Here is a 25,111-nt window from a genome sequence, read left to right on the forward strand (position 1 = left end):
AGGATCGAGCCCTGCATCTGGCTCCCTGCTCAGCGGGGCATCTGCTTCTCCGTCTCCTTCTGCCCCTCCCCCTCATTCGTGGGGGTCTCTCTCTCTCTGAAATAAATAAATAAAATCTTTTTTTAAGAAGCAGGTAAATCATACGGACTGTGACTTGTATCTCATTCTATCATGACCAAAAAAAAAAAAAAAAGATGTTTGAAGACATCCTGGTGGAGAGCAGTGACAGGCTGCGGGGGACAGAGGAGCCGGAGGGTCACAGTGTGGACTTGGGAGCCAGATGGCGGGGTGGGCAGTGGTGCAAGCGTGCGGGCCCCCGCGGTGGTCGCTGAATGCTGGATCTAGGCCCGGGCAGCGCTGTCATCCGTGCGTCACCGAGGGGACGGCTGAGGTTCAGGGAGACTGGTTTGTCTGAAGTGATCGGGGAGCAGAGTTGGCACCTGAGCCCCAGCTGGGCCTCCCGAGACCGGGACGATGGTGCTCCATCACCTTCCTCGGATGAGGGTGAGAACAAGCCTCACAGCAGCCACCGCTTTGCTGGCTGACGTGTCGAGTGCGAGGCAGAACACTTCACAGGCATCGTCCTGGTTTTTCCTCTTAACAACCCCATAAAGTAGGTGCGATTATTATCCCCATTTTACTGACTGAGAAACTGATGCCCAGAGAGGCTAAGCAAACCGCCCAAGGCCACACAGCTTGAAATGGCAGAGCTTCGAAAAGCTTTCAGGTCTGGCTGAAGCTTGTGTGTCCGAACTGGCCAGGGGAAGAGGAGAGGGAGGACAGGGAGGAAGCAGACCCTGCTCGCACGGGACTACCCGGCCTGTCGCGCTTACTAGAGACCCCAGGTGACCTCCCTGTGGCAAAAAAAAAAAAGAGCCTAACAGGAGAGCTTCTGGCAAGACGGAAAGATCACCAGTGTCCCAGGCTGAGCTGGGTTTAGCTAAAACAGAGATCATTAGGGTCTTTAGCAAGAGAGTGGCCAAGCACTGGGCCAGGCAGCCAAAGGCAGAGCTTGAGATGCTGGGGGGTGCCGAGGGGGCTGGAGGAGGCTGGAGGCATGTGGCCAGGCTGACTTGAGAGAGAGAGAGAGAGAAATGGGGTGTGGGGGGGGAGGGCAAGGGGTTTGCGTGGGTCCCCAGAGGAGTGGGGCAAGGAGGGAAGGAGGCTTCTACAATCGCTGCAGAATCTGCAGCCGGCGCACAACACCTGCCCCAGCCATTAACCACCCCCACTGAGCCAAGCACCCCATGAGGAGTAAGTAAGCCACTTCACCCTCACGACCGACCCCTGCAAGTTCTTCCAAACGCCATGTGTCACAGCAGGGAACCGAGGCATGGACAGTGAAGCCCTTGGCCCAAGATCACACAGAGATGGAAGGGTAGAGTTGGGGCTTGCATCCACGCCTGCCCAAATCTTCCCCACTGTTCTGCTGGTAAAAGGACTAGTCTGCCAACCTCCTTGGGGAACCTGGAGGCATCCCCGTGACCAGCACTAGAAACCAAGCCTAGTGGCCATTCTCTGTGCAAATGGACACCCGAGCTCCCCAGGGGGGAGGTCATCGTATCCCAGTGAGATGGCTCCGGCCTCTGTTCTTGTTCGACCCGGCTGGGGTCCCTTTCTTGGGGGGCCCTGCCCCAGTCTGCCCTGATGCCAGTGTGGCCGTGGGCAGAGAGAGTTTCTCTGTGAGGACTCAGTTTCTTCCACCGGAAAACGAGAATGTCCTTGGGGGAGTCGGCACCTACTTCCGTCTCAGGGGTTACCTCGAAAAAAGCCTTAGGCCCTCGAGCTTTAGACCCAGGGGCGGCCTCCCTCTTCTTCCCTCCCATAATGAAGGTTGCTGTTACAGCCCCGAGCGCATGGCACTGAGAAGCGACAGATCGTTAACTCAGAGGTTAAACTCATGAATTCTGGTATTTCAGTAAGTGCTGCAATCTGACCTTTCCCCTTTAGGAGCTGTGTAACCTGGCAGGTCGCTGGACCCCTCTGTGCTGTGCATGTCTCATCTGTACGCGGGAATGGCTGCACCTCTGCCTTCTGCGGCTCTCACGGGTTGGGGGAGAATCATAAGTGGGGGTGGAGGTCACACAGATAAAGCTCCAGGCACAGAACTTGGGTCGGGTGAGGGGTCGGGGGTCCCCGACTTACATAACTGCTGCCCCAGCAACTAGCCAAGTACCCGGACTAGAGCAGTGGCTCATGAAATGTGTGCATGAAAATCTAGGTTCTCTCTCACCCACAGACAAAGTATCCGGTGCTGGAGAAAGGGGCTGGGGAGAGTCCGCAGAGGCTGTGAGGTGCTCTAGGGAGGATCGTGGGGTGAGGTGGAGGCCACTGGATTCGCCGAGGACAGGGCTGGGTCTCCGCAGCCTCGGTCCTCAGGATGGGGCTGAAAATTGCGTGACCCCCGAGGGCCTTGTCACACAGAGGCTCATACCTGGTAGAAGTGGTTGACAGAGTGGCTCCTGGGACCCTTGGGAGTGAAGCTGACATACAGTGTGGAGTTTTCCTTGCTGTGGAGAGAGGGAAGAGCAGAGGTAGAAAGGGGAAGACAAGGACCGCATCTCCAGCAGAGCAGGGACCAGGGGCCGGGGGAAGCCTCCGACGGGCCTCCCCAGGGATCACGCAGGCTTTCCTGTTACCCAGCGCTCTGCTGTTTCCCTCTGGAAAGTGAGGCTCGTGGAAGGGGTCCGTCTGCTGCCCAGCATCCTGTCGTGGAGGGCCAGGGCTGGAACCCAGGTGGGTGTGCTTTGGAGCTGTGTGCTCCCCACCACACAAGGTCCCCCTCGCCCCATGAGGGTCTCCACTGTCCTCTGTGTCCTTGATCTCCTGCACAACGGCAGCAGCCTCTCGCTTCCTCCCCATCTCGTCCTTCCAGTGACCTTCCTCATGTCGCTGTCTGATCCTGCCGGCTACCTACTCGGGATCCACTGACGGCCCTGCTGCCCACAAGGGTCAGGCCCACAGCACCCCCCATGCCCAGACCGCCCACTGCACACCCCACACGCATTGTCCCCGTGCCCGCACGCTCCCTGTTCCCCGAACCCGGCACTGTCTGCTGACTCCTGTCACCTACGCTTGTCTCCACTGCGACAACGCCCTTCCTGCTCCCTGGCCCTGATCTGAGCCCCTTCATTCTCCAGGCTCCAGCTCAAGCCCCTACATCTCCATGAATCCGTCTCTCTTCCAACTCCAATCACCTCTCCTGGCTCTAATTTCATACCACACTTCACACTCTATCATTGTGTTTGGCTTTTGCGTTCAAAAGTACCAGAGACCTTGGCTCAGTCACTGTCCCTGACCTCCTCTCCCTGAGCCAACTGGAGAGAGCTACTCTGCTTTTTGGGCTTCATCCCCTTTTCTGTAAATGAGAAAGTCCAACTGGTGATCCCCATGGGTCCGTCCTGCCTTAATCTTGTGAGACTCTCTTATTCTGTGTACACGTGCCCTTGGCTTCTCCTACCTGAGTAGGAGCTCTCTGCTGACAAGAGCCATTGTGAAGAGTTTCTCCTTCTCCCTTCCAGGTCCCTCCAGGAAGGGGCTGCATCTAGCATGCGGTTTTGGGGTCATTTAGACCCAAATTCGGACACCAGCAGCCGTGCTGCTTAGCTGTACGCCTCTGGGGGAGATTCCCCCTCCTCTGAGCCTGCCTGTTGTCCGGTAACGTGGAGGGAGGCACAGCCGCCCCACAAGGGGTTGGTAAGTCCAACCCTCCATGCGCTTCCTCCTCCATCAGCAAACCGCTGATTTCCGAACTCTTCAAGGGCCTCCGCCCTTCTGGGTGTTGAAAACTCCTGGGCTTGTGGTTGGAAGCAGTTCTGATTCCCCCTGGGGGGCCCGAGGAAAGGGGAGGCTCTGAAGGAGAGCCCCGGGAGGCGAGGCCGAGCCCCGGGTGGGGAGGCGCAGGTGGAAGAAAAGGGTGGTGGGGGCTGCTCAGCCCTCAACTTACTCCTCGGTCAGGATGTTGATGGGGTACAGGACGGGGATGCTGGTGGTGGCCAAGTTGTTCTCCAAGACTTTCGAGTCCTCATTGTCGCTGCGCGGGGGCAAGGCAGAGGGCAGCGTTAGGAGAAGCGCGTGGCCAGGCCCCTGTGGCCGTCTGTGAGCCGGGTCAGCGGGGCCCGCGGGGGCGGCCTGGGGACCTGCTCACCAGCTCACATTGGCCTGCAGCTCGACAAAGTCCCCCCAGGAGCTGTTCAGCAGCGTATGAAACATCACCTGGAGGGCAGCCTGGCAGGGGGGAAGAGGGCAGTGAGGAAGGAGGCATCTCGGGCACCCAAGCCCTGATTCCAAAGTTCAAGCTGTCATTCCCTTTGGGGTACGAGGTGGGGGGGGGGCTTCTTTACCCATTACGTGCTCTCTTCCCTCCCCACCTCAGCCCGGGCCCCTCGGAGCTTGAGACACTCACCACACTGTCTGCTTTGAAGATGGGGGAGCTCACATTGCAAGAAAGGATCCTGGTCAGAAGCTTGGACACCTCAGGGAGTTCCTCACAGCTCACAGGTATGTGGCTGTGGGGCTGGGGGGTGAGAAGAGGAGGAACACACTTCTTAGTGGGCAAGGCCGAGGTTCCCGGAGGCCACCAACCCTCAGGGCCCACACCCCCCTGCTCTGTCCCTGTGGGGGCACATCCTCGGGGGTGGGGCTGGGGCAGAGACTCAGGGCCCAGGCAGAGGCTTCATTCAGAGATGGTCACTGCAGTGCTGTGTATCACTGTGAAAATCCAGAAGTGATCAAACAGTTCAAGGAGCTGGGGATGGTTCGGCGCCAGGCGAGGACGCAGTAAGATCTCCACAGGCAGCAACTGTTTTAGAAATGAGCTCCAGGGGCGCCCGGGAGGCTCAGTCAGTTAAGTGGCTGCCTTTGGCTCAGGTCGTGATCCCAGGGTCCTGGGATCAAGTCCCGCATCAGGCCCCCTGCTCAATGGAGAGCCTGCTTCTCCCTCTGCTTGCTGCTTTGCCTATTTGTGCTATCTCCCTGTCAAATAAATAAATAAAATCTAAAAAAAAAAAACAAAAACTTCATTTAAAAAAAAAAAAAAAAGAAATGAGCTCCAGGGGCGCCCGGGCGGCTCAGTCATGAAGCGGCTGCCTTCCGCTCGGGTCGTGATCCCAGGGTGCTGGGATCGAGTCCCACATCGGGCTCCCTGCTTAGCAGGAAGCCTGCTTCTCCCTCTCCTGCTCCCCTTCCTTGTGTTCCCTTTCTGGCTGTTTCTCTCTGTCAAATAAATAAATAAAACCTTAAAAAAAAATGAGCTTGAGCCCTGATCCGGGGCTAAGCAGTACAGAACCTTTCATCTTCTTCATCACCTGTGAGGACGGATCTCGGTCTCAGGTTGGGGAGGGAACTGGGTAAGGAGACAGAGGCTTGGGGAAGTCGAGTGACTTCTCCAGGTCCCACCTCTGGGTCGCCTGGCAAGGATCTGGTAGGAACGGGAACAGGGTCTGTCTGACTCCAGATCTCCAGTTTTTCATCACTCTACTAGACGCCCCGTGAGGAAGCGATTAATGCTGCGGGGCGAGAATAATTCAAATGTCCGCAGACAGATGACTGGATAAACAAAATGGGGTCTATCCATACAATGGATCTATTATTTAGCCTTAAAAAAGGAAGCAAATCGCCCAAGCCACCTCACAAGCCCCACACTGATTGGAGAAGACAGACACAAGAGGACAATATCATATAATTCCACTTCCGTGAAAAATCGAGAGCAGCAAATTCATAGAGAGAGAAAGTAAATGAGAGATGACCGGGGGCTGAGGGAGTTAGCGCTTTTAATGGGTGGAAAGTTTCTGTTTGAGACGGTGGGAAACCCCGTAGATAGATGCTGGTGACCGACACTGGAAATGTTCTCGGCCACCGAATTGTGTGCTGGGAAAGCATTAAAACGGAAATTTTCTATCATGTACATTTTACCACAATAACCATTTGTTTTAAAAATAAGGAGGAAAAATAACCAAATGAGAACAAAATGCCAGTCAGTTGAAACAGGTATAGAATGAACGAAGATGCCCTGTAATTTTATCTGCACCTGCGTAGACACACAGCAGGATAAACACCAAAACGTTAAAAGCAGTAACTGCTGGTTTTAAGACTACAGGGCGATAGTCTTCTCTAAGCTTCTCTGGGATTTCCAGCTTTCTGGGGGTGATCATGCATTACTTCTGGGCTAATAATTAACAGAGTAAACGTTGTATCTAAAACAACCTAGGCCACTCCGCAAAAACACGTTGGTCACCTTTCAGGGGGAGGGGGCCGGAGCTCACGAAATCTGTGTCACAGTCTCCACTCCAGGGGACCCTCTCACGAGCCCTGCAGATGCCCCCAGCCTCACGGGTGGCGGGATCCGCGGCCCACAGAGGGAGGGGGTGGCCGTCGGCACGAGAACCCGGTTGTGGACCTAAGGCTTCAGCACGCCAGCTGCTGCCCACAGCTTCAGGCTGTCCTGTCTGCCCGAGGGGACAGGGCGGCCTCAGGCAGGCCATGCCTTGGTGCTCACCTTGTGCATTTCCACTTTGCGGAAGGAGAGTCCCTGGGGGAAGCTCAGGTTGAGGCGGACCCAGTAAGCGTCTTCTTGTACGTTACTCAGTGTCAGCGACACGGCGAGGCTGGCAGACGGGGTCAGACGCAGGACTCCTGATCTGCGGGCAACACCCGGCAAAAGTCACAAGGGCCCAGGTGCAGGAAGCAGGCTCAGAACTGAGGGATCGGCCAGGTTAGAAGAAACAGATCCACCGAATCAGCTCCTGTGCTCAGGCTTTGAGAGACTCGACCTCATCTGATCCTGACAGGGGAGCCCAAGGGCCTGGAATTTCTCAGAGGGGGAAACTAAGGCCCACAGGACACATGTAGTGAGTCCAGAGGCGGGTGTTCTGTCTCGAAGCCCCCTGTTCTCTCCCACACCCGGGAGCTACCTCAGGAAAACACCAAGTGGGACCAAAGAGCCCACGGGATTCCAGGCCTTACCCTGGAGAGAACGACACGCCCAGGTCCGCCTCACACTTCTTGTCCTCTCCGCAGTTCTTCTCAAAAGGGATCTGAAAGGCCAAGGAGAAAGACTAGGAGGCCCAGGCCCCAGAAGCACGAGTGACGGACCCTGGCCTCTCCAGCTGTCCCCTGCCCCCTTACCTCCTTGGTCTCTGCGTGTAGTGAGGGCCTCAGGATGGGCTGTACGTTCTTGCCCTGCTGAGCACAGAGTGTTGGGGGGGTGGGCAGGAAGCAAGATGGTTGAGTTGAGGCAGCGGAACTGTCGAAGGAGGGCTGAGGAGCTCAGAGCTTGGGGCTCGGCTGGACCGGCTTGGGGGGCCCCTCAGGAGCTCCAGGAAGCACCTCATCCTCCTTACTCCGCCCCAAGGTCACCTGCGCAGCTCCTTAAGGGACGCTGAAGCTCAGGGTGTCCACTGGACAGGAGAACCTGGCCTTGACAAAGGAGCTCCAAAGCTCCTCCCAGCCCATCTCCTTCCTTGGGCTCACCCGCCCGTGACTGGCTTTCGCTGTGGCCCCGGCAGACCCCAGCTCCCCGCCCTGAGCAGCTCTCCTTCTCTCCTCGGATCAAGGCCAGTTTTCCCAACATTTCTGGGGTTTCTGCTCCAGGTCAAGCCCTGTGCTGAGCGCTGGTTGTACACCAGGGAACAAAAGAAACACACAGCCTGTGCCCCAGTCCGGGGGGAGAAATGACCAGCATCTTCGAGAGTCTGATGGGACAGTACGGGGTATATTCAGAGCCTGCAGAAGGGAATCCTGTCTCCCACCTGGGGATCAGGGAGGCTTCCTGAAGGAATGGATCTCAACTGAATTCTAAACCACGAGCAGGAGAGAGCCCAGCGAAGAGAACGGAGAGGGAGGAAGAAAGGACACGAGGCAAGAGAGACGGCATCTGTGGGAGCCTCAGGAAGATGCTCAGACCCTGCGGAACTTATGTGGGGGAGCGGACGGCGGGGGCAGGAGTCCGCAGCAAGGTCCACGTTCCCCTGGGCCCTGAAGCCACATTAGGCAGCTGGGATTTTATCCTGAGGGTAAAGGAAGTGTCCTGTGAGTTATTAGCTGAATGTTCTAGAAAGGCTCCAACCTCCTCCACTTCCAGGCCACCTGCCAAAGAGCCTCCAGACCCTTCCCCCCAGGGCAGGGTTTCCGGGGGCCTCTGCTGACTGCTCCCACTCACTAGATGGGATTCCTGCCACTCACTAGACCACATGGATTTGGTGGTTTCCTGCCACTCACTAGACCACAGCGGGCCCCCAAGTGGACATCCAGGGTCCCTGTCTTGCTCAGTTGTCCTTCTTCCAGAAGCTAAGCCCACCTCCTCATTTCCCTTGAATGTACCACCAGAGCTTTCCTTGTGCTTTTCCTTTTGCCTCTCCTCAATCCACCTACCCAAAGTCGACTCGTTTTGCAAGACCCAGAACCAGAACCACTTCCCCCAGGAAGACTTTCTGGACAACTGGGAGCCTAAGTCTCTTTTTACCCTGAGTTTCTACTCCACACTGCCTGGCTTAAAAAAAATAAAAAAATAAAAAATAGTGCCGATGGCAGAGGCTGCTGACTGTTTCCATATATCCTCCCTCGCCACCTGCTTTTAAAACAGACCCTCCCCTTTTTATCGGGTTATGGGGTTGGTGGAAAGGGGGTGCTGGACAGGAGGCTGCACTTCCCAGGCTCTCAGGCGTGGCCATGTGACCAAGTTCTGACCAATGAGATGTAAGGGTGTGCATCAGTCTCAATGGGAAGGGGGTGCCCTTCCAACCCTCTCCCACGCCTGCCGCGCTCCCAACGCCTGCTGCGTGGGGTTCTGCCGTCTTCGTTGCCTGTGTTTACACTCTGCCTCCTTTCTGAATGTCCACCTTCTCTGCTCTACCTGGGGACTGCAAGGGTCGCATCTTCCCATGCCTGTCGTAACTGCCTGTTGACTCCTCTGGCTCCCAGCCTTCCGGGGAGGGACCATGTTTTATGTGCCTCCGTGGAGCCAGTGCCCAGAACAGGGCTTTGCACAGGCAGGGGCTCCATCAACTTCCCTTAAGCCCTCGATGAGCTTTTGGTGGGCGGGGGCTTTCATGTCTGGGGAGCGCGCCACTGTTCCCTGCAGACCCCAGGAGAGTGAGCATGCACGGGGGAGCCTCAGCGGGTGCCGCCAGAAGCCACGGGAAAGAGTGCGCTTAGCAGTCCCCTGCTCCAGCTCGGTGAGAGACGCACGACGTCGTGATGCATTTGATGGACACAGTCCAAGAGATGGATGGAACCTGCTCAGATGTTCATGCCAGGAAAAAGGAAATCCACGTCTTTGGGCGGGAAGGCTCTGGCTCTTTCCACCAGATTCTGCTGCCTTGAAGCCAAACCTCTAGCTGAGCATCAAGGACTTGAGGAGAGGAAATCTGGCCTTGGCCCCAGGTGGGGAGTGTGTGGTCCAGCAGATGAGGACCACAGTACGGGTCCTCTCGTTTTACATCATGATGGTCCCCCAATTCGGCTTTGAGGAAACTACCTGTTCCCAACTAAATACACTTCGGTGAGAAGGCTGACCAGGGTGCCCTGGCTTCCCTGGAACTTGCAGCCTGAGCAGTGCTGGCTCCTGGGGAGGTCTGAAGCTGGTGCTAGGCAGGGGCATTCACTGAAGGGGCTGCGTCCTGAAGAGTCCCCCCGTTATCCCCTCCCCACATGAGTCCCCAGTGCCTCCACTCTGATTCTCCTTCTTCCCACTCCTGCTTTGCCAAATACAAGCTCCCATACGTTCCTTTCCTGCTGTATTTGGTTCCTATTGCTTAAAACCAAAGACTCCTCGATAATACAGTCCTGCTAAACTGAAATTCTACTCTCCTGTTTCCTATCAATTCCCCAGGTGAACCCTTCTTACCGCCTGTTGGTCCCTCGGTGTCCCTTCTTCCTCCGGGAGAGAGAAATTTAGGGAGATGTTGATGGGAGAGATGAGGTCTTGAATGCACACCTGAAGGTGACGGGAATGGCACGTGTGTTGTGAGTTTAATCTTCCAGCTAAATGCTCACCTGGCTTGTACTTTACAAATGGTGAGATTCTAGCATCAGGCGATTACTATGCCCGGGGTCCCTTCTCAGCACAAGTCAGCTCCCTCAGCCCCAACTCCCATGGCGGACATTGCTGATCAACCACCCCACCTTTCCCACTGAGTCCTGACCAAAACCCCCGAATCTCTGTCAAACCACTCTAGGCAGCCATTACCGAGGTTTGCACAAGAAAAGAATATTCTAGAATAACTAGAATATCCTAGTTCCTTGAGAACAGGGATGGGTCTAGGCCTTTTATGTTCTTCCCAGTCCCTGGGACTACAAAATTGGCACTTTGTGAGCACCCAAATCATCTTCCCCTGAACTCCTTCCCCAACCCTAAGAGGCAGGCATTATTATCCCCACATTAGAGAGGAGGAACATAAGGTAATCCAAGTTTCCTAAGGCTTAGAGCTAGGAGGTGAGCCCAAGTCCATCCAATCCCCAAGTCCAAGGTCTTCCCATCATGACAGACCTTTTCTCTGGCAAATCTATGTCGAAAACCTCCAAATCTTATGGGGGGTAGGGGTGAGTGCAGGCAAGCAGAGGGGCACGGAGTGCAGGTATGAATGACTAGGAGAGTGAGCTCAGAACTGTTAACACTGTGATGGCTATTTGGGGGTTCACTGAGCTATTTTTTCTGCTTTTATATGTTTGAAATTTCTCCATAACAAAAAATTTTAAATGAACCTCAGGATCTTTTTGTTTTTGTCGGGAGGATGAGGGACAGAGGGAGAGAGAGAGAGAGAATCTCAAGCAGACTCCATGCTGAGTGTGGAGCCCGACCCGGGGCTTGATCTCACAACCCCAAGATCATGATCTGAGCTGAAATCAAGAGTCGGACGCTTAACCAACTGAGCCATCCAGGTGCCCCCAAACTTTAAGTTCTTATACACCAGTCCCACACCCAATCTCTTATTAAATATTTAAGGGATCAGAATAATTTACCATCAATCCTATTTTACACAGGACTGTTAGAAGCAAACTGAATTTGGGTGTCTCAGCAGTTGCCCAAATTGATATTAAGAAAATCTTTTTCAGGACGCCTGGGTGGCTCAGTTGGTTAAGCAGCTGCCTTCGGCTCAGGTCATGATCCCAGCGTCCTGGGATCGAGTCCCACATCGGGCTCCTTGCTCGGCAGGGGGCCTGCTTCTCCCTCTGCCTCTGCCTGCCACTCTGTCTGCCTATGCTTGCTCTCTCTCCCTCTGTCTCTCTGACAAACAAATAAAAATCTTAAAAAAAAAAGAAAGAAAATCTTTTTCTGCCATGGATGTTAATAATAAATGACTATGGGTACCTGGCAAACCAGGACGTGCGCCATAACTGTATATTCTGTAGCTATTCGAATACTTATGAGAAACTGGGTAGCAGTGTAAATATATGATGTGTGGAAAAATTAGGGGAAAAAATGGGAAGTACTTTCTAATGGTAACGATGTTAAAACGCCTATGTCCGTAGATTAAGAACTAGAGGAAATATGCTAATGGTATGGTTACCACGATTACATGAGGAAATGGTGGTGTCAAGAGACCCAAGGGCCTTGTGACCCAGCCAGATGGTGACCGAGCTGAGCCCTCTCCGCTGCTGCCCGTCACCGTGGTCAGCTCCGCCACACCCGCACTTCCTAGGGCAGCCCCCACGGCTCCTTACTGGGAAGTGGAACCAGAACTTGGTGCAGGACGGGTGTCCAGTGACCACTGTGTGCCCGCTGAGTTCATGTCTCCCTCCCAGGAACAGTCCCCGGCTTCTGCTCCGATGGCCATCCAGCTGCAGAGTGTAAGTGAGGTTGGCCACCAGGAGTCCTGGGCAGGGAGAAAAGTCAGAAGTTGAAGGGGCAGGGTTGGGGGGGTGCCCTAGGGCCATAAGCAGCTGCTCTGGGAAACGGCACTGACCTTGAAATTGGAGGGTGAGAGGCTTGACCTGGAAGCAGACTGTGATGTTAACTCCTTCTTTCTTCCTGTTACTGGGTGAATAGGAGCATTCCACTTCGTGTACCGGGATCTCCGCCGGGGAGAAGGTGATCTGAGTGAGGATGTCCACCACGGGCCGGGAGCTGCGGAGTGGAAAGCAACGCTCTCCCTGGGCCTCAACTGTACTCCCAGTCCGACCTGGGGCTCCTTCTACAAGCATCCAGAGGACTCTAATCCCCGAAAGCAGACCTCAACAGCCCCGTCTCCTTGAAACAGTAATAATAATGGTAATTCATTAGGGCTTCCCATTTCCTTCTAGACGCCCTCTGACCCATTTTCCATATGGAAGAATGCGCTTTGGGGAAGTGAGGGGGAACACAGAGAAAGAGACAGAGAACCCCAAGCAGGCTCCACGCCCAGGGCGGAGCCCACCACAGGGCTCCATCGCCCGACTCTGAGCTCAGGACCCGAACGCAAACCGAGAGTCAGACGCTCAATGGTCTGAGCCCCCAGCTAAGTGACTGGGGTAAGACCACCCAAGGAGTAAATGGCAGGGCTCTGACCCGCATCTGGGTGACCAGGTTCTAGAGCCGTCCCCGGCTGCTGCTTCTCTAGCAGGTTGTAATGTCAGCCTGGCCTGGGTTCAAACCCCAGTCTGGCACTGAACTGCCGCCGTTTAAAGCAGAGTAAGACGTGAAGGCTGTGCGGGAGGGGACCCTCTCCGCCGAGGCTGGGGGAGGCCGGAGTCCCACGACACGGGGAGCTGTCCGAGGGACGAGAGCTGCGGTCATCCTCAGTCCTGTCTTACCTGAGCACAACCACCAGCCCCTCGGCCCCCACAGCCACATCCGTCAGGCCGTCTCCTCCGAGGTCTCTCACGCCGTGGATGGAGCGTCCAAACCATCGAATTCCCGAGGACACCTGGGTCCCTTTGATCCGCTGAGACCAAGAGAAATATTCCTGTTAAGCTAGGGAGAGGATGGCAGGATGAGTCGGGCCGGGGAGCGGGGTCTGGGTTTGGAGGCTTCTGGCTGCCTGGGAATGGGTTTGGGGGGCCAGGCAGGGCTCTTCTCACCTGGCTTGGCCGGGGGCTCGGCGCCCCGTGCTGCCCATTGAAGATGTACACAGCCCCCTGCTCCTCCAGAGGGGCCCCTACGGCCACGTCCACCAGCCCATCCCCGTTGATGTCCGTCAGGGCTGCGATGGCTGCTCCAAACCGCCCAAGCGGGTAGCCAGGGTCCCCCTGCAGCTCTGAGACCACTTCGAACCCCAGCTAGGAAGGAGCAGAGTGACGGGCCCCACCTCAGTCACTTGGCCAGCCTTTGCGGGGGGCGGCCCCGCGTGCCTGGAGAACGCTGAAGGAGGGTCGGGTGCGGTCTCTCACAGAACCCGCCCGGTGCGGCAGACTGACCTGGGCTCAGGTCCCAGCTCCACCCCTGGCTTTCTGGGTGACCTTGGGGCTTTGGAAGGTGACCCAGCCCTGCTGAGCCACAGTGATCCTGTTTATGAAGGAAAAGCTCAGGGTTTCCCAGGAGGTGACTCTGCGAGGACCACCCAAGGTGTCCTGTAAATTAAAGGTTTGGCCCTGGGCCTGGCCCACAGCCTACCCTCCCTGGGCACGGAGGCTCAGCTCCCGTGGTTCTAAAGGTCCGATCCACCGTAACCCAACAAGGAAAGCCTTTGGGGATACTTGGGACCGGGGTGGGCTGGGAATCTGTTTCTCCCACCTCCTGGCGCTCCGGGTCCTCACCTGTTTTTTCTGGTAGATAAACACCCGGCCTCCTCTCTGCTCCCCATAGAACAAGGGGGCTCCGATCAGCAGCAGCTCTGTCTCCCCATCTTGGTCCATGTCAACGCCACACAGCTCACCACCGAAGTACGAGCCGATCTGCAGGGAGACGAAGAGGACCGAGGAAGCCCCGTGATGGGAACGTGCTTGCAGACAGCAGGGAGCATGACCCGCGCCCTACCAGTCCCCGACCTGCAGAAGACCCCGGGGCCAGGCTCACCTGGCTGCCGTCTATCTTCTGGATTTGGTTCCAGTGTGCTCTGTCCTCCGACTCCTGGAACAGCAGCACCCGCCCCACGTGCTGGTATCGGGGGGCTCCAGTGGCCAGCAGCAAAGTGAGCCTTTGGGAGGGCAGCAAGGTCACTGTGTAACCTGAGCGGGGTGAGGGGAAGAGAGAGAGAAAGAATGGACAAGAGGGGCTTGGAATCAGGAGCACAGTGGCAGCTGGAAGAAGGTAAAACCCAGGGACAAAAAAGAGCGGAAACTCTGGGAAACTGGGTTAGAAGCAAAGATGCTGGGAAACAGTCAGAGGACCTTCCCCAGAGAAAAGCAGCCATGAGCTCCGAGGGACACACATCCCGCCATCTTGGTCCGAAACTGCATTTCTCAAACTGTGGTCAACGCACAGGCCCAGGAAAAAGCAGCCAGGAAACCTGGAGCATCTCCCTGAGCCTCAGCTGACCGGAAGGTTGGGAAAGGAGACTGCACTATTGTGAAATAATCACATAACGGGGCGCCTGGGTGGCTCAGTCGGTTGGGCATCTGCCTTCAGCTCGGGTCATGACCCCCGGTTGGGCTTCCTACTCAGTGGGGAGTCTGCTTCTCCTTCGCCCTCTGCCCCTTCCCCCTGTGTGTTCTCTCTCTCTCTCAAACACATAAAATCTTTAAAAAAATAAAGTGAGATACAGTCATAAGATGAATGAAAAATCTGCACGAATATTAAAAATAAGGCAGGAGACTTGAACACATTTTGTTTGGAGGTGTCTCTTCAGGCTACCCTCCTAGTCCACAGCTTGTAAGGGCAACGAGGTTTCTCCCTGTGAGCACGTTGCTGGGACGGCTGAGGAACTGCTGCCTGAGCCTGGACCAGGGACCCAGCCAGCACCCATCCATTAGGGACGCTCTGATTCAGGAGGACGACTAACTGACCCAGTTTCATCTTCTCTGCTTAGAGTAGTGCAGAGGAGCGACACAAACAGAACCATCCGAGACACCGCTGCGCAGGAGAAGAAGGGCAAGAGAGGCGGAGCCCCCTTCCCCTCCTTTTGTGCACGTTCTCGGAGTGCGGGCGTGGGGAACTTGCCGGTGGAAATCAGGGGCGAGGTTGTATTCCCAGTGCCTAAGCCTCCCAGCTGTGAGATCTTGCATAAGTACGCTGTGCCCTGAGGCTCAGTTTTCTCAACCAAAACACGGGGTAGGACCACCCTCAACAGGGTGGTTTTGAGGATTCAAGACGACCACGTAGAGAAAACGCTTAGCGCTATGCTAGCGACATCTAAACGAAGATCTGGAGGAGGGTAGCCCCAGGGCGCCCAAGATCGTATTTTTATTTATTTATTTATTTATTTATTTATTTATGTTAGCAGGAATTGAAGTTTTTTTTCTTTTTTCTCTTTTTCTTTAATCATGTCCATATATACACAATATATGCTGTGTGTGTGTGTGTGTGTGTGTGTGTGTGTCTAGTGGGACCGGTGCCTAACTAGAGGGTAAAATAGGGATTATTTTTTCTTGAACGAGCAACGTTGCTGGCTGGCTCGCAGAACACTGTAGGACACAAAGCTCCCGGAAGGTGACGTTGTAGGAGCTAAGTGTAATAGGGCTGCCTGGGGCGGGGGTCGGTCAGGTGAACAACCAACTTTTGATTTCAGCTCAGATCATGATCTTGGGGTCCCGGAATCAAGCCCCGCGTCAGGCTCCGTGCTCAATGGGGAGTCACCTCCGGGATTCTCTCGCTCCCTCTGCCCCTCCCCCCTGGCTTGTTCGCTCTGGAATGCACGTGCTCTCTATCTCTAACAAAAAAATAGAAATTAAAAAAATATATTTTATTATATTTATTTTATTATATTTTAATTATATTAAAAAATAAATAGTGTACGTAATAAAGGTACCTACTAGCAGGGTTATAGTAAGAATAAAATGAGATAAAATTTGTCAATACATGTCATGTGCTTCGACCAGTGCCTGACACGTAATGCTCAGTAAAGAACGTCAAAAGGGAGAGAGAGAGAAAGTCATAGAGGGCAGCTTTCCTTAGAAGAGTGCATGCAAGATGAAGGGCACTCATTTTCCCAAGGAAATTATGTAATAAAGTCTTCGTTTCTGGGAGTTTATTTTTTAAATTTTTTATAAAGCATAGATCTATTTTTAAGATTTTATTTATTTATTTGTCATTTGTCATTTTATTTATTATTTGTCATTTTATTTATTATTTGCAGAGAGAGAGAGTGAGCACAGGCAGGGGGAGTGGCAGGCAGAGGAAGACGTGGGCTCCCTGGCCAGCAGGGAGTCTGATGCGGGGCTCCGTCCCAGGGCCCTGGGATCACGACCTGAGCTGAAGGCAAATGCCCAACCGACTGACCCACCCAGGTGTCCCTGTTCTGCGGGTTTAATAAAGACGTGGCCTGCCCCTCTACACTCACGGATGAGGCGGGGTGCGAGGGTTTCTAGGTAGAGCCTGGAAGCAGTCCTAGCTAGGGCTCGTGAAGCCAGTCTGTGCCTTGACACAGGTTGACTACATGAGCATGAACCAGAAGGTTCACAAGAGTAGGGCCTCGGTGTCTGAGGCGGGTACCCCTTGGGTTGACCAGCAGCCCCAGAAGTGTGCAGGACCAGCTCACGACAGGGATACCATGAGGCAGAGAGAAGCAGCTGCAACTGTGGGCTGACCAGGTGCCTTTGTTCCGCCCTGGGCATCGGAAGAACTCTTGAGGTGAATCAACCTTGGAGTTCGTGGGCAATTCTAGGGGAGGAAGCCACAAGGAGGACCTTCTGGTCCCCTTACTAATAAGGCAGGCTGCTGTAAAATGGACCCCGAATTTAATTTATGGGTAAGGCCCAGAGAGGTGGCTAAGTAGGCAAGCTTGAGCAAGCTTTGGATGGGACAGTTTCAACAACGCTGGCTGGCATTGGTCTACAAAGGGTGGTCCTTAGCTAACTAGAGAGTCAGGTCGGGGGGAATACTGGCTTGGTGTGTGGAAGTTGGGTAAAGAAGGTGGCTGGGGATACGGGCTCAGGGTTGGCTGGCTGGCAAACTGCTCACAGGCCCCTTGTTCACCATCTGTAGGAGTTAGCTGGCCTGGGAGGGGCAGTGTCTCTGGGACTCACAAGGCCTCAAGATGTCCAAGCATCATAAAATGCAGAAAACAAAAACATGACTACGACACAGCGGAGGAGATATTAAGGGGAAAATTAAGAACATTATAGCCCTGGGGCACCTGGGTGGCTCAGTGGGTTAAGTCTCTGCCTTTGGCTCAGGTCATGATCTCAGGGTCCTGGGATCCAGCCCCGCATCGGGCTCTCTGCCCAGCAGGGAGCCTACTTCCTCTCTCTCTCTGCCTGCCTCTCTGCCTACTTGTGATCTCTCGCTCTCAAATAAATAAATAAAATCTAAAAAAAGGGGGCGGGGCTCCAGGGTGGCTCAGAGCCCTGATGCGGGTCTCTCAGTAAGTCTGCCTCCTCCTCTCTCTGTCTGCCTGCCTCTCTGCCTACTTGTGATAAATAAAATCTTAAAAAAAAAAAAAAAAGAACATTACAGCCCTATTTAAACTCTGAGTTTGTTCATGCTGGTTGCTTAACTGCCTTCATTACGGTTTTGAAAGTTGTTCTGAGTGACCCTGGCCCCTCAGACCAAAAGAAAGCACCAGAAAAGTACTCACCCAAATAGCCTGATCTCGCTTCCGGTGTCAGTGGCTCATTCCCAACAAAATTGTCATCCTGCAGGTCTGCCGTCAGGTCTAGGAAGCCCCCAGCCCAGTCCTTGGCTCCAACCGCCCCCACGACGCCATGGCCCTGCCCAGGGAGGAGACGAGCAGGCTTAGCCTCGTGCCCACATCATCCTTCAGCCCACCCCACCCCTGCCTCAGGCCAGCCACTCACGTGGCTGAGGTCAGCGCTGATCCCGCTGGAGGACAGCTCCATGTTGAAGGATGTCAGGTCCTGTTTGCTGGTGCCTAGGGACGAGGTCAAGAGAGTGGGCGGACCCTCGAGGAAGGACCGAGAAAGCAGCATGGCACCGGCCTTTGGGCAAGGTAGAAACGGCCTGCACGGCCGCCGGACTGGGCCGTGACGCGGGCTGAGCTCAGTGTGAAGCCGGGCAAGCAAGTAGCTCTGTGCTTCTGCTCCCACTCGGGCTTCCCCACCACGTCACCACACCGGGATGGCTCTACGTTCACAAAGCATCTGCGGCCTTCTCTGAGGAGCGCGCCGGCCCCCGCACAGGCCCCCGCACAGGGCCCCGCCATCCTCGCCTTGGGCCCGACAACGGTCCTGGCTCAGCCAGTCAGTCCCTGACTTCGCTCTTCCTCTTGTCGTGTCTTTTTTCTGCAGAGCAAGCTGGAGTAATCTTTTGAAAAAATGTCTATCAGACCACATGTTTCCGTTTCTCAAAAACCCTTCATCCCTTGCCGTCGCTGTTTAGCTCAAAAGCCCAGCTGCTTGTAAGGAACGGGAAGGCCGGGCCTCTCTCAGCCACGTTGTCTCCCTTGCTCATCAGCTCCCGTCACGCTGACCTTTCTTGTGTTCCTCCGGCTTGCCTGCCCTTCCCCACCTCTGGGCCCCACACTGGCTCTTCTCCGACTTCACTGCTCTTTGCCCGCATTCCTCACGTGGCTGTTCGAGTCTCATCTTTCGCGTCTCGGTTCGAATGTCATCTCAGAGGGAATTCTACCTCCTTTAAAAAATAAAGCATCTAGAAAGGCCTTTTGAAAAGCCCATGTCACGTGGCTTCCCCCAGTGAAATCTCTCCATCCAGTTTGTTAATTCCCTTTACAGCCCCTCCCATCATCTCTAATTACCCTGTTCTTTGGTCTTCTGCCTTTCTTTATCCAACCTGAATATGAGCCCCACGTTGACAATATCCCTGAGTGTATTTTTTTTTTTGGATCTTATTTATTTGACGGAGAGATAGCACAAGTAAGCAGAGCATCAGACAGAGGGAGAGGGAGAAGCAGGCTCTCCACCGAGCAGGGAGCCCGAAGTGGGGCTGCATCCCAGGGGTCATGACCTGAGCGGAAGGCTGCCGCCCAACTGACTGAGCCACCCAGGCGCCCCTGCATGTCTTGTTCTCCGTACCTGGTTAGTGCAAGCCTGAATTAATAAAATGAAAATCATCCCACAAGCCTTACAAGGCTTCTGAGAGGAAGGAATTAAATGATACAGAAAAAGTGCCTGTTGCCTTGCAAAGCTTTCAAGAAACACAGCAATTACCATGATTTTGTTCGTTGTTCGTTCACTGCACATAATGGGGAGGCTCTGGGAGGGAGCATACAGCCCTTAACAGTGGCACCCGGAAAGAAGCCCTCAGCCGGGACTCGGGCTCGGGGAAAACTTATCAGAGGAAGTGACATCTAAGATACCATCTGAAGCATGTGTCAGGGCAGGTCAGGATAGACGATCAGAGCCAGAGATAACCAGCTCTGCGATTTACAGAGGGCCTGAGAGGTACCAAGCACTCTGCTAAGCTGGGGTGGGGCTTGAATTGTGTTGTCTAAAAAAAAAGTTATTTTCACGACCTAAGCCCTAGTACATGAGAATATGACCTTGTTTGGAAATAGGGTCTTTACAGTGCAATCGAGTTAAAATAAGGTCACCGGGGTAGGCCTCGATCCAACAGGATCCAATATTTGACAGTTTCACTACGAAAGAGGGAAGTGTGGACACAGAGAGACAGACAGACAGACACGCACAGAGAGAAGAGGACGTGAGGACAGACATGCAGGGGCTTGTAGACACTCAGATGACAGAAGTGATGCAGCCACAAGCCAAGGGATGCCAGGGGCTGCTGCGGATGCCAGAAGTTAGAAGAGGCAAGAAGTGTTCTCTCCGAGACCTGTCAGAAAGAGCCTGTCCCCGCCCGCCTCTTGACCTCCGACTTCCGGCCTCCTGAAGTACAAGACAATAAATTCCTGTTGGTTTAGGCCTCTCGGTTTTTGGTACTTTGTTACAACAGCCTTAGGAAACTAATAAACAGTCAAATCTTCCAAAGCTGTGGGTATTATTAGCCCCAGTTAGCGGAGAACTCAGCAAGCCTCAGAGAGAGAAAGTAACCTGGCTGAGGTCACACAGCACAGGCAGAGTGCCTTCCTGAGCGGTCCGCCCAGTCCCATTATATACACCACTTGCTTCTTCAACCGAACCAAACACAAAGCCCGTGTCCTAGCACAGGGGCCTTCCCAGAGGGAATCCCGTAGCTTTCAGCAGACCAGGACTCCTGGGAAAATACCCCCACCCAGAGCAAGTCCTCCACCCCGAGACTGCAGTCCAAACCTTCTCTTACTGCAGACCAAGAGGGCCTGTGGGCTCCCTGCACTGGTCCCCAGCCCACTAGTCCCCCTTAAGTAAGTGGAGACAAGGGAAAATGAGGGAGCTGAGTGGGGTTGGGGACAGTGGGAAACTCGACTTCTTCCACAGGCCTCGGTTAACCACAGCAAGCTAGAGGTCAGTTCGGGGCCGCACCCTGGCCCCAGCTGAGTTTTAGGAGCAAGATGGAGTTTCAGGGGGAGGCAGAGGCTGCTCCTCAAGGGGCCGGCCCCCCAAACTGCCCCCTGAGGCCCTTTTCCAGGAGAGCCCGTCTCACAGCCTCAGACACTCTGAGCTCCCGTAACCATCACCAGCGCGTCCTAGTCTGGTCGTCCCTGATGAGCTTCCATAAGCGACTTCCCCTCCCCCCCCACCCCGGGTTTGCCACTCACCCTCAATGACATAGATCTTCTTTTGCAGCTCAGTGAACAGATCTTTAAGCTTCTCAAATGTGTCCAGGATCTTTACAAAATCCTTCGCAGGTTTTGAGGCAAATTCATGGAGCCTTTCCTGACTTTCCTTGGTCTCAAAATGCTTCCCGATCTGTGAGAGAGGGAAGACTGGAGAGTTGGCGTCCCCAGATTCGCAGATAAGGCCCTGGACCCTGAGGAGAAAGGGGAGTGGGGATCGGGAACAGGAGAGGCAGGATAGGGAACTGGGAAGTGGCCAGCACCCAGCCATACCCCGATGATGTAGCGGGTGATGTCTTTGGCTGAGTCAATGTTGGCGTGGTCAGTGGCTTCCCCATCAGTGATGATGATAAGCACTTTGGTCGCATCTGGCCGGGCCCCCAGGTCTTGCCGGAACACCTCTGTCCTGTGTCCCAGAAGAGGCACATGAGAGAGACTCCCCCACATCATGAGGGCTCCCCCGACTCACTCAGCTCATTAAGTCACTGTCCTGTTGGTTATGCAAAAGCCCTTCTCCCATCCCCCAGGCAGGCAGGTGTTCCCAGACTTCCAAGTTCTCTTCTGAACTTCCTACCTCACCTCGGGCTGCCACCCCACTCCTTCCAGACTGGCAATCTTCGATGGAACTCTGGGTTGCCAGAGGTTGTCCTGGAGCCCATGGACAGTGACGGGGAGGCTTTGTGAGGAGAGACCCTGGGCTTCCTACTCTCCGGTTCAACCACACAACAACTACCCTTTTATTGGGTAGACATGTTGGGGATCCAGGTGCAATTTCAATGCAGAAAATGGGCTCCACGGCTGGAGAAAACTGGGGAGTCATGCTTCCAGAACAAGCTCATCTGGCAGCGCCCCACCATTGATGGCCAGGCTGCCTGTAAGTGTCTCCGCTACGGCATGTCTCCAGGGAATGGAAGTCACCTATTTCATTTCAGTTTTCCCCAGATCATGAGCTCCCCCAGGGGAGGAACGGGTCTGATTTGCTCCTGTGTCTCTGGCTCCTGACACAGGGCAGGTGCTCAGTGCATATGACATGAAAGGGAGAAAGGAGTCCTGAACACTGGACAGGCCCGTGCTCCAAAGTGGCACCTGCCCATGCCTCCTTCTGGAGCAAGACAGGGTGGCCAGTTTCTGTTAGGACAGCAGTTCTCTCTGTGCCATCTGATCCTTTCCTGCCCACCCCACAGCTCACTAGAGACGGACGATTAATCCAAGAGCAGCCAGTCTACACAGACTATAGCCCTTGACTTAGGACAGGACCTAGCTTGGGAGCAGAAGCTGAAAGTCACACAGCAGGGTTGGGGGGGTGGGGAGTGACAGGTGGAGAAGCTCTGAGGGGGCAGGGCCAAGGCCTCTGTTCCATCTTGGGTGCAGATTGTTTCCCCAGCCTCTGTCCACATAGACATGGCCTCTCATGGCTTCTGTTCATGGATTTCCACCCTGGTTTAAGCCGCATCACCTCTCATCTCTATTTTTAGCCTCTACCTGGCCTTCCTGCTCCACCCCGGCCCCTCCACAGCTTAACAGCCCTGCAACCAGAGGGATAAGTACATATTTATATTTATAAATTATATTATATTTATATATATTTATATTTATATATATAAATATATTTTTATATATATTATATATAAATATATAAATATATATATTATATATTATATATATAAATTATATTATAAAATTTATTTTATATATATTATATATAATATATATTATATTATAAAAATATATAAAATATAATATTATATTTATTTATATATTTATATATTATATAAATATATATAATTTATAATTATATATATAATATATATTATATATATTAATATATATTTTTATATAATAAAATATATATAATTTATAATTATATAAAAATATATAAAATATAAATTTATATTTATAAATATGTATTTATCCTTCTGGGATAAATTTAAATATATATTTAAATTTAAATATATTTTATTTATTTATTTGAGAGAGAGCATGAACAGGGGGGAGGCAGAGGGAGAAGCAGGCTCCCACTGAGCAGCGAGCCCGAAATAGGGCTCGATCCTAGGATCCCGGGATCATGACCTGAGCGGAAGGCAGATGCTTAACCGACTGAGCCACCCAGGCACCCCAGAGGGATCCTTTTAAAAACATAAATCAGATTATCACCCCTCTGCTCAAAACCTCCAGTGACTTCTCATCTCACTCTGAGGAAAAGCCAAAGTCCTCCCTATGGCCTCAAAGGCCCTACGTGCTCTGGACTCCCATGGTGTCTCCGACCTCATTTCCTACTACTTTTCACCTTCACTTCCTTCTCTCCAGTCACACTGGTGTCCTGGTTCTTCTTGGGACATCCCAAGCATTTACTATTCCCTCTGCCTGGAATGGTCTTCCCAGGTACTGGCATAGCTTCTTCCTCACCTCCAACCAGTCTTTGTGCAAATGTAACCTTCCCTCATCTTCCTACTGCCTATTGCTTTCTTTCTCTTTATAAAACTTCCATCTGGGTGGCTCAGTGGGTTAAGCCTCTGCCTTCGGCTCAGGTCGTGATCTCAGGGTCCTGGGATAGAGCCCCGCATAGGGCTCTCTGCTCAGCGGGGAGTCTGCTTCCTCCTTTCTCTCTCTGCCTGCCTCTCTGCCTACTTGTGATCTCTCTCTCTGTCAAATAAATAAATAAATATATAAAATATATATATTAAAAAAAACAAAAACTTCCATCTTCTACTACATTATCTAATTTACACACTGATCCTGTCTATTGCGTTTCTCTCCCCTAATATAATGTTAAACCGTCAAGAGAGTAGAGATTTTTGTTTCATTCCCTGCTATATTCCCAGAACCCAGAACATAGCCAACAACAACCCGCAGGCCAAAGTCAGCCCACAGCTTGCTTCTGTGTATGGTCCATGAGCTAAAAATGGTATTTACATTTCTGGGACCCCAGAATCCATGTCTGTGCCATGTGACTTGATGCCTAAGGCAGAGCTGAGTGAACCTGTAGACACCCAGCCTCGGTCAATCAGATTTTCTCTCCTGGAAGCTGGAATTCAGATTGTTTTCCTGGACTGAGGAGCCAAGGCTGTCCTTTTTTTCCCCCCAGTGGACATGGCTTGCCATGTACGCACCAAAGCTGTCTACAAAGAGAAGAATAAAGTGGACATGACAGGTCAAGTGAGCCTCAGAAGAAAAGGGCTGGGAACACTTGTGTAGAGCCTTGAGAAGATTCATCCCATGCATATTTAACTTATGCAAATCCAGCTGTACATGCTTGGCGAAGAAATCAGAATCAGAAAAATAAGTGTCATGGCCCAGGAATTCCTTCCTGCTCTTTGACTCAAGTTTTGTGTATGCCCAGGGGCAGTATGAGAAGGAAAGATACAATTCTCTTGTTTCCCAAATCATTTTCAGGTTCTCTGGCCACTTTAATGTGTAAAGACAGGTATTTCTATTTTTAAAATTGTTGTTATTATTATTACTATTATTATTATTTTAAGTAGGCTCCTTGCCCAGCATGGAGCCCAGAGTGGGGCTTGGAGACCTGAGCTGAGATCAAGAGTCAGACACTTAACCTACAGAGCCACCCAGGTGCCCCATAGGTATTTTTAAAAAATATATAATATGGGCTCCTGGGAGTTGTAGTTTAGTCCACTGGCACTGCTGTGGCTCAATGCTGGCCTCTGTCTGTGGCACGTGCCACCGTGGGGCTCAAGAACAGCCCATGGACGAATCCTATGAAGAGGTGGGGATTAGGGTCATACGGCAGGCGTGGCCATGTTTGGATTTCCAACAGCCACTCTGCGGGACTCTCATGGAATATAGGCCCTGAGTGTAGTATTTCTCAGTGACCGTGATGACAGAAGCCCAATGCAAATATGATCACTCTGAGGCCATGGGATCCTCCAGCTGGGATTTCCAGAATTCCTTTGAAGGGAGAAACTGGAACAAAAGTCCCCAGATTCTAAGACACCACAGGAATATTCACCTGGACACAGAGGGTCTATGAGTGTCAGGAACATGCAAAATCCTTCAGGGCAAAAAGGCAGTCTAACCTTGCACGAGAGAATCCACACTAGTCCGAAGTCTTTTGAGTGTATCTGTTGGGGAAACAGCTTCGGGGCCGAGGGCAATCTTGTTACATATCAGCAAATACACACAGGAGAGAAGCCAATCAGTGCAAGGAGGGCTAGAAAAACTCTAGTCAATGAGGTAGTCTGGCCATTAGTGAGAGAACCCACACTGGACAGAAACCCTATGAGTAGGCTATTTGTCAGCGAAGCTTCAGAAATCAAACCTTGCTGTTCATACAAGAGTCCATAGTGGTGAAAAGCCCTATAGATATGGCCAGTGTGGGAAAGCCTTCAGTCAGAAAGGAAGGTGAATTGGTCACATCAGAGTCCACACAGGCCTGAAACTCTATGTCTGTACGAAGCATAATGAGAGTTTCCACACCAGGGAGCATCTGTCTCCTGCAAGGCAAAATCCACACA

At 53.0% G+C, this 25,111-nt stretch overlaps 1 protein-coding gene across 2 annotated transcripts in view; it reads right to left on the bottom strand.

The window, feature by feature from the left end:
• LOC122895665 (integrin alpha-L-like) overlaps window positions 1-25,111 on the bottom strand; it is a 38,333-nt gene that overhangs the window by 7,128 nt on the left and 6,094 nt on the right. Inside the window, exons 8-25 of one of the 2 annotated variants that reach the window (XM_044233220.1) lie at window positions 20,913-21,045; window positions 20,622-20,772; window positions 17,809-17,882; window positions 17,589-17,721; window positions 13,931-14,082; window positions 13,672-13,809; window positions 12,997-13,194; window positions 12,730-12,860; window positions 11,904-12,064; window positions 11,662-11,813; window positions 9,845-9,934; window positions 7,126-7,179; window positions 6,964-7,034; window positions 6,497-6,638; window positions 4,406-4,516; window positions 4,148-4,227; window positions 3,947-4,033; window positions 2,435-2,510 (exon numbers count right to left, since the gene is read on the bottom strand). In XM_044233220.1, coding sequence (XP_044089155.1) covers window positions 2,435-2,510; window positions 3,947-4,033; window positions 4,148-4,227; window positions 4,406-4,516; window positions 6,497-6,638; window positions 6,964-7,034; window positions 7,126-7,179; window positions 9,845-9,934; window positions 11,662-11,813; window positions 11,904-12,064; window positions 12,730-12,860; window positions 12,997-13,194; window positions 13,672-13,809; window positions 13,931-14,082; window positions 17,589-17,721; window positions 17,809-17,882; window positions 20,622-20,772; window positions 20,913-21,045 — 2,134 coding nt within the window. Of the gene's footprint in view, window positions 1-2,434; window positions 2,511-3,946; window positions 4,034-4,147; window positions 4,228-4,405; window positions 4,517-6,496; window positions 6,639-6,963; window positions 7,035-7,125; window positions 7,183-9,844; window positions 9,935-11,661; window positions 11,814-11,903; window positions 12,065-12,729; window positions 12,861-12,996; window positions 13,195-13,671; window positions 13,810-13,930; window positions 14,083-17,588; window positions 17,722-17,808; window positions 17,883-20,621; window positions 20,773-20,912; window positions 21,046-25,111 lie in introns of both variants that reach the window. The other variant, XM_044233219.1, reaches the window with a different exon arrangement.

Source organism: Neovison vison, chromosome 14 (assembly GCF_020171115.1).
Source record: "Neovison vison isolate M4711 chromosome 14, ASM_NN_V1, whole genome shotgun sequence".
NCBI classification, from domain to species: domain Eukaryota; kingdom Metazoa; phylum Chordata; class Mammalia; order Carnivora; family Mustelidae; genus Neogale; species Neogale vison.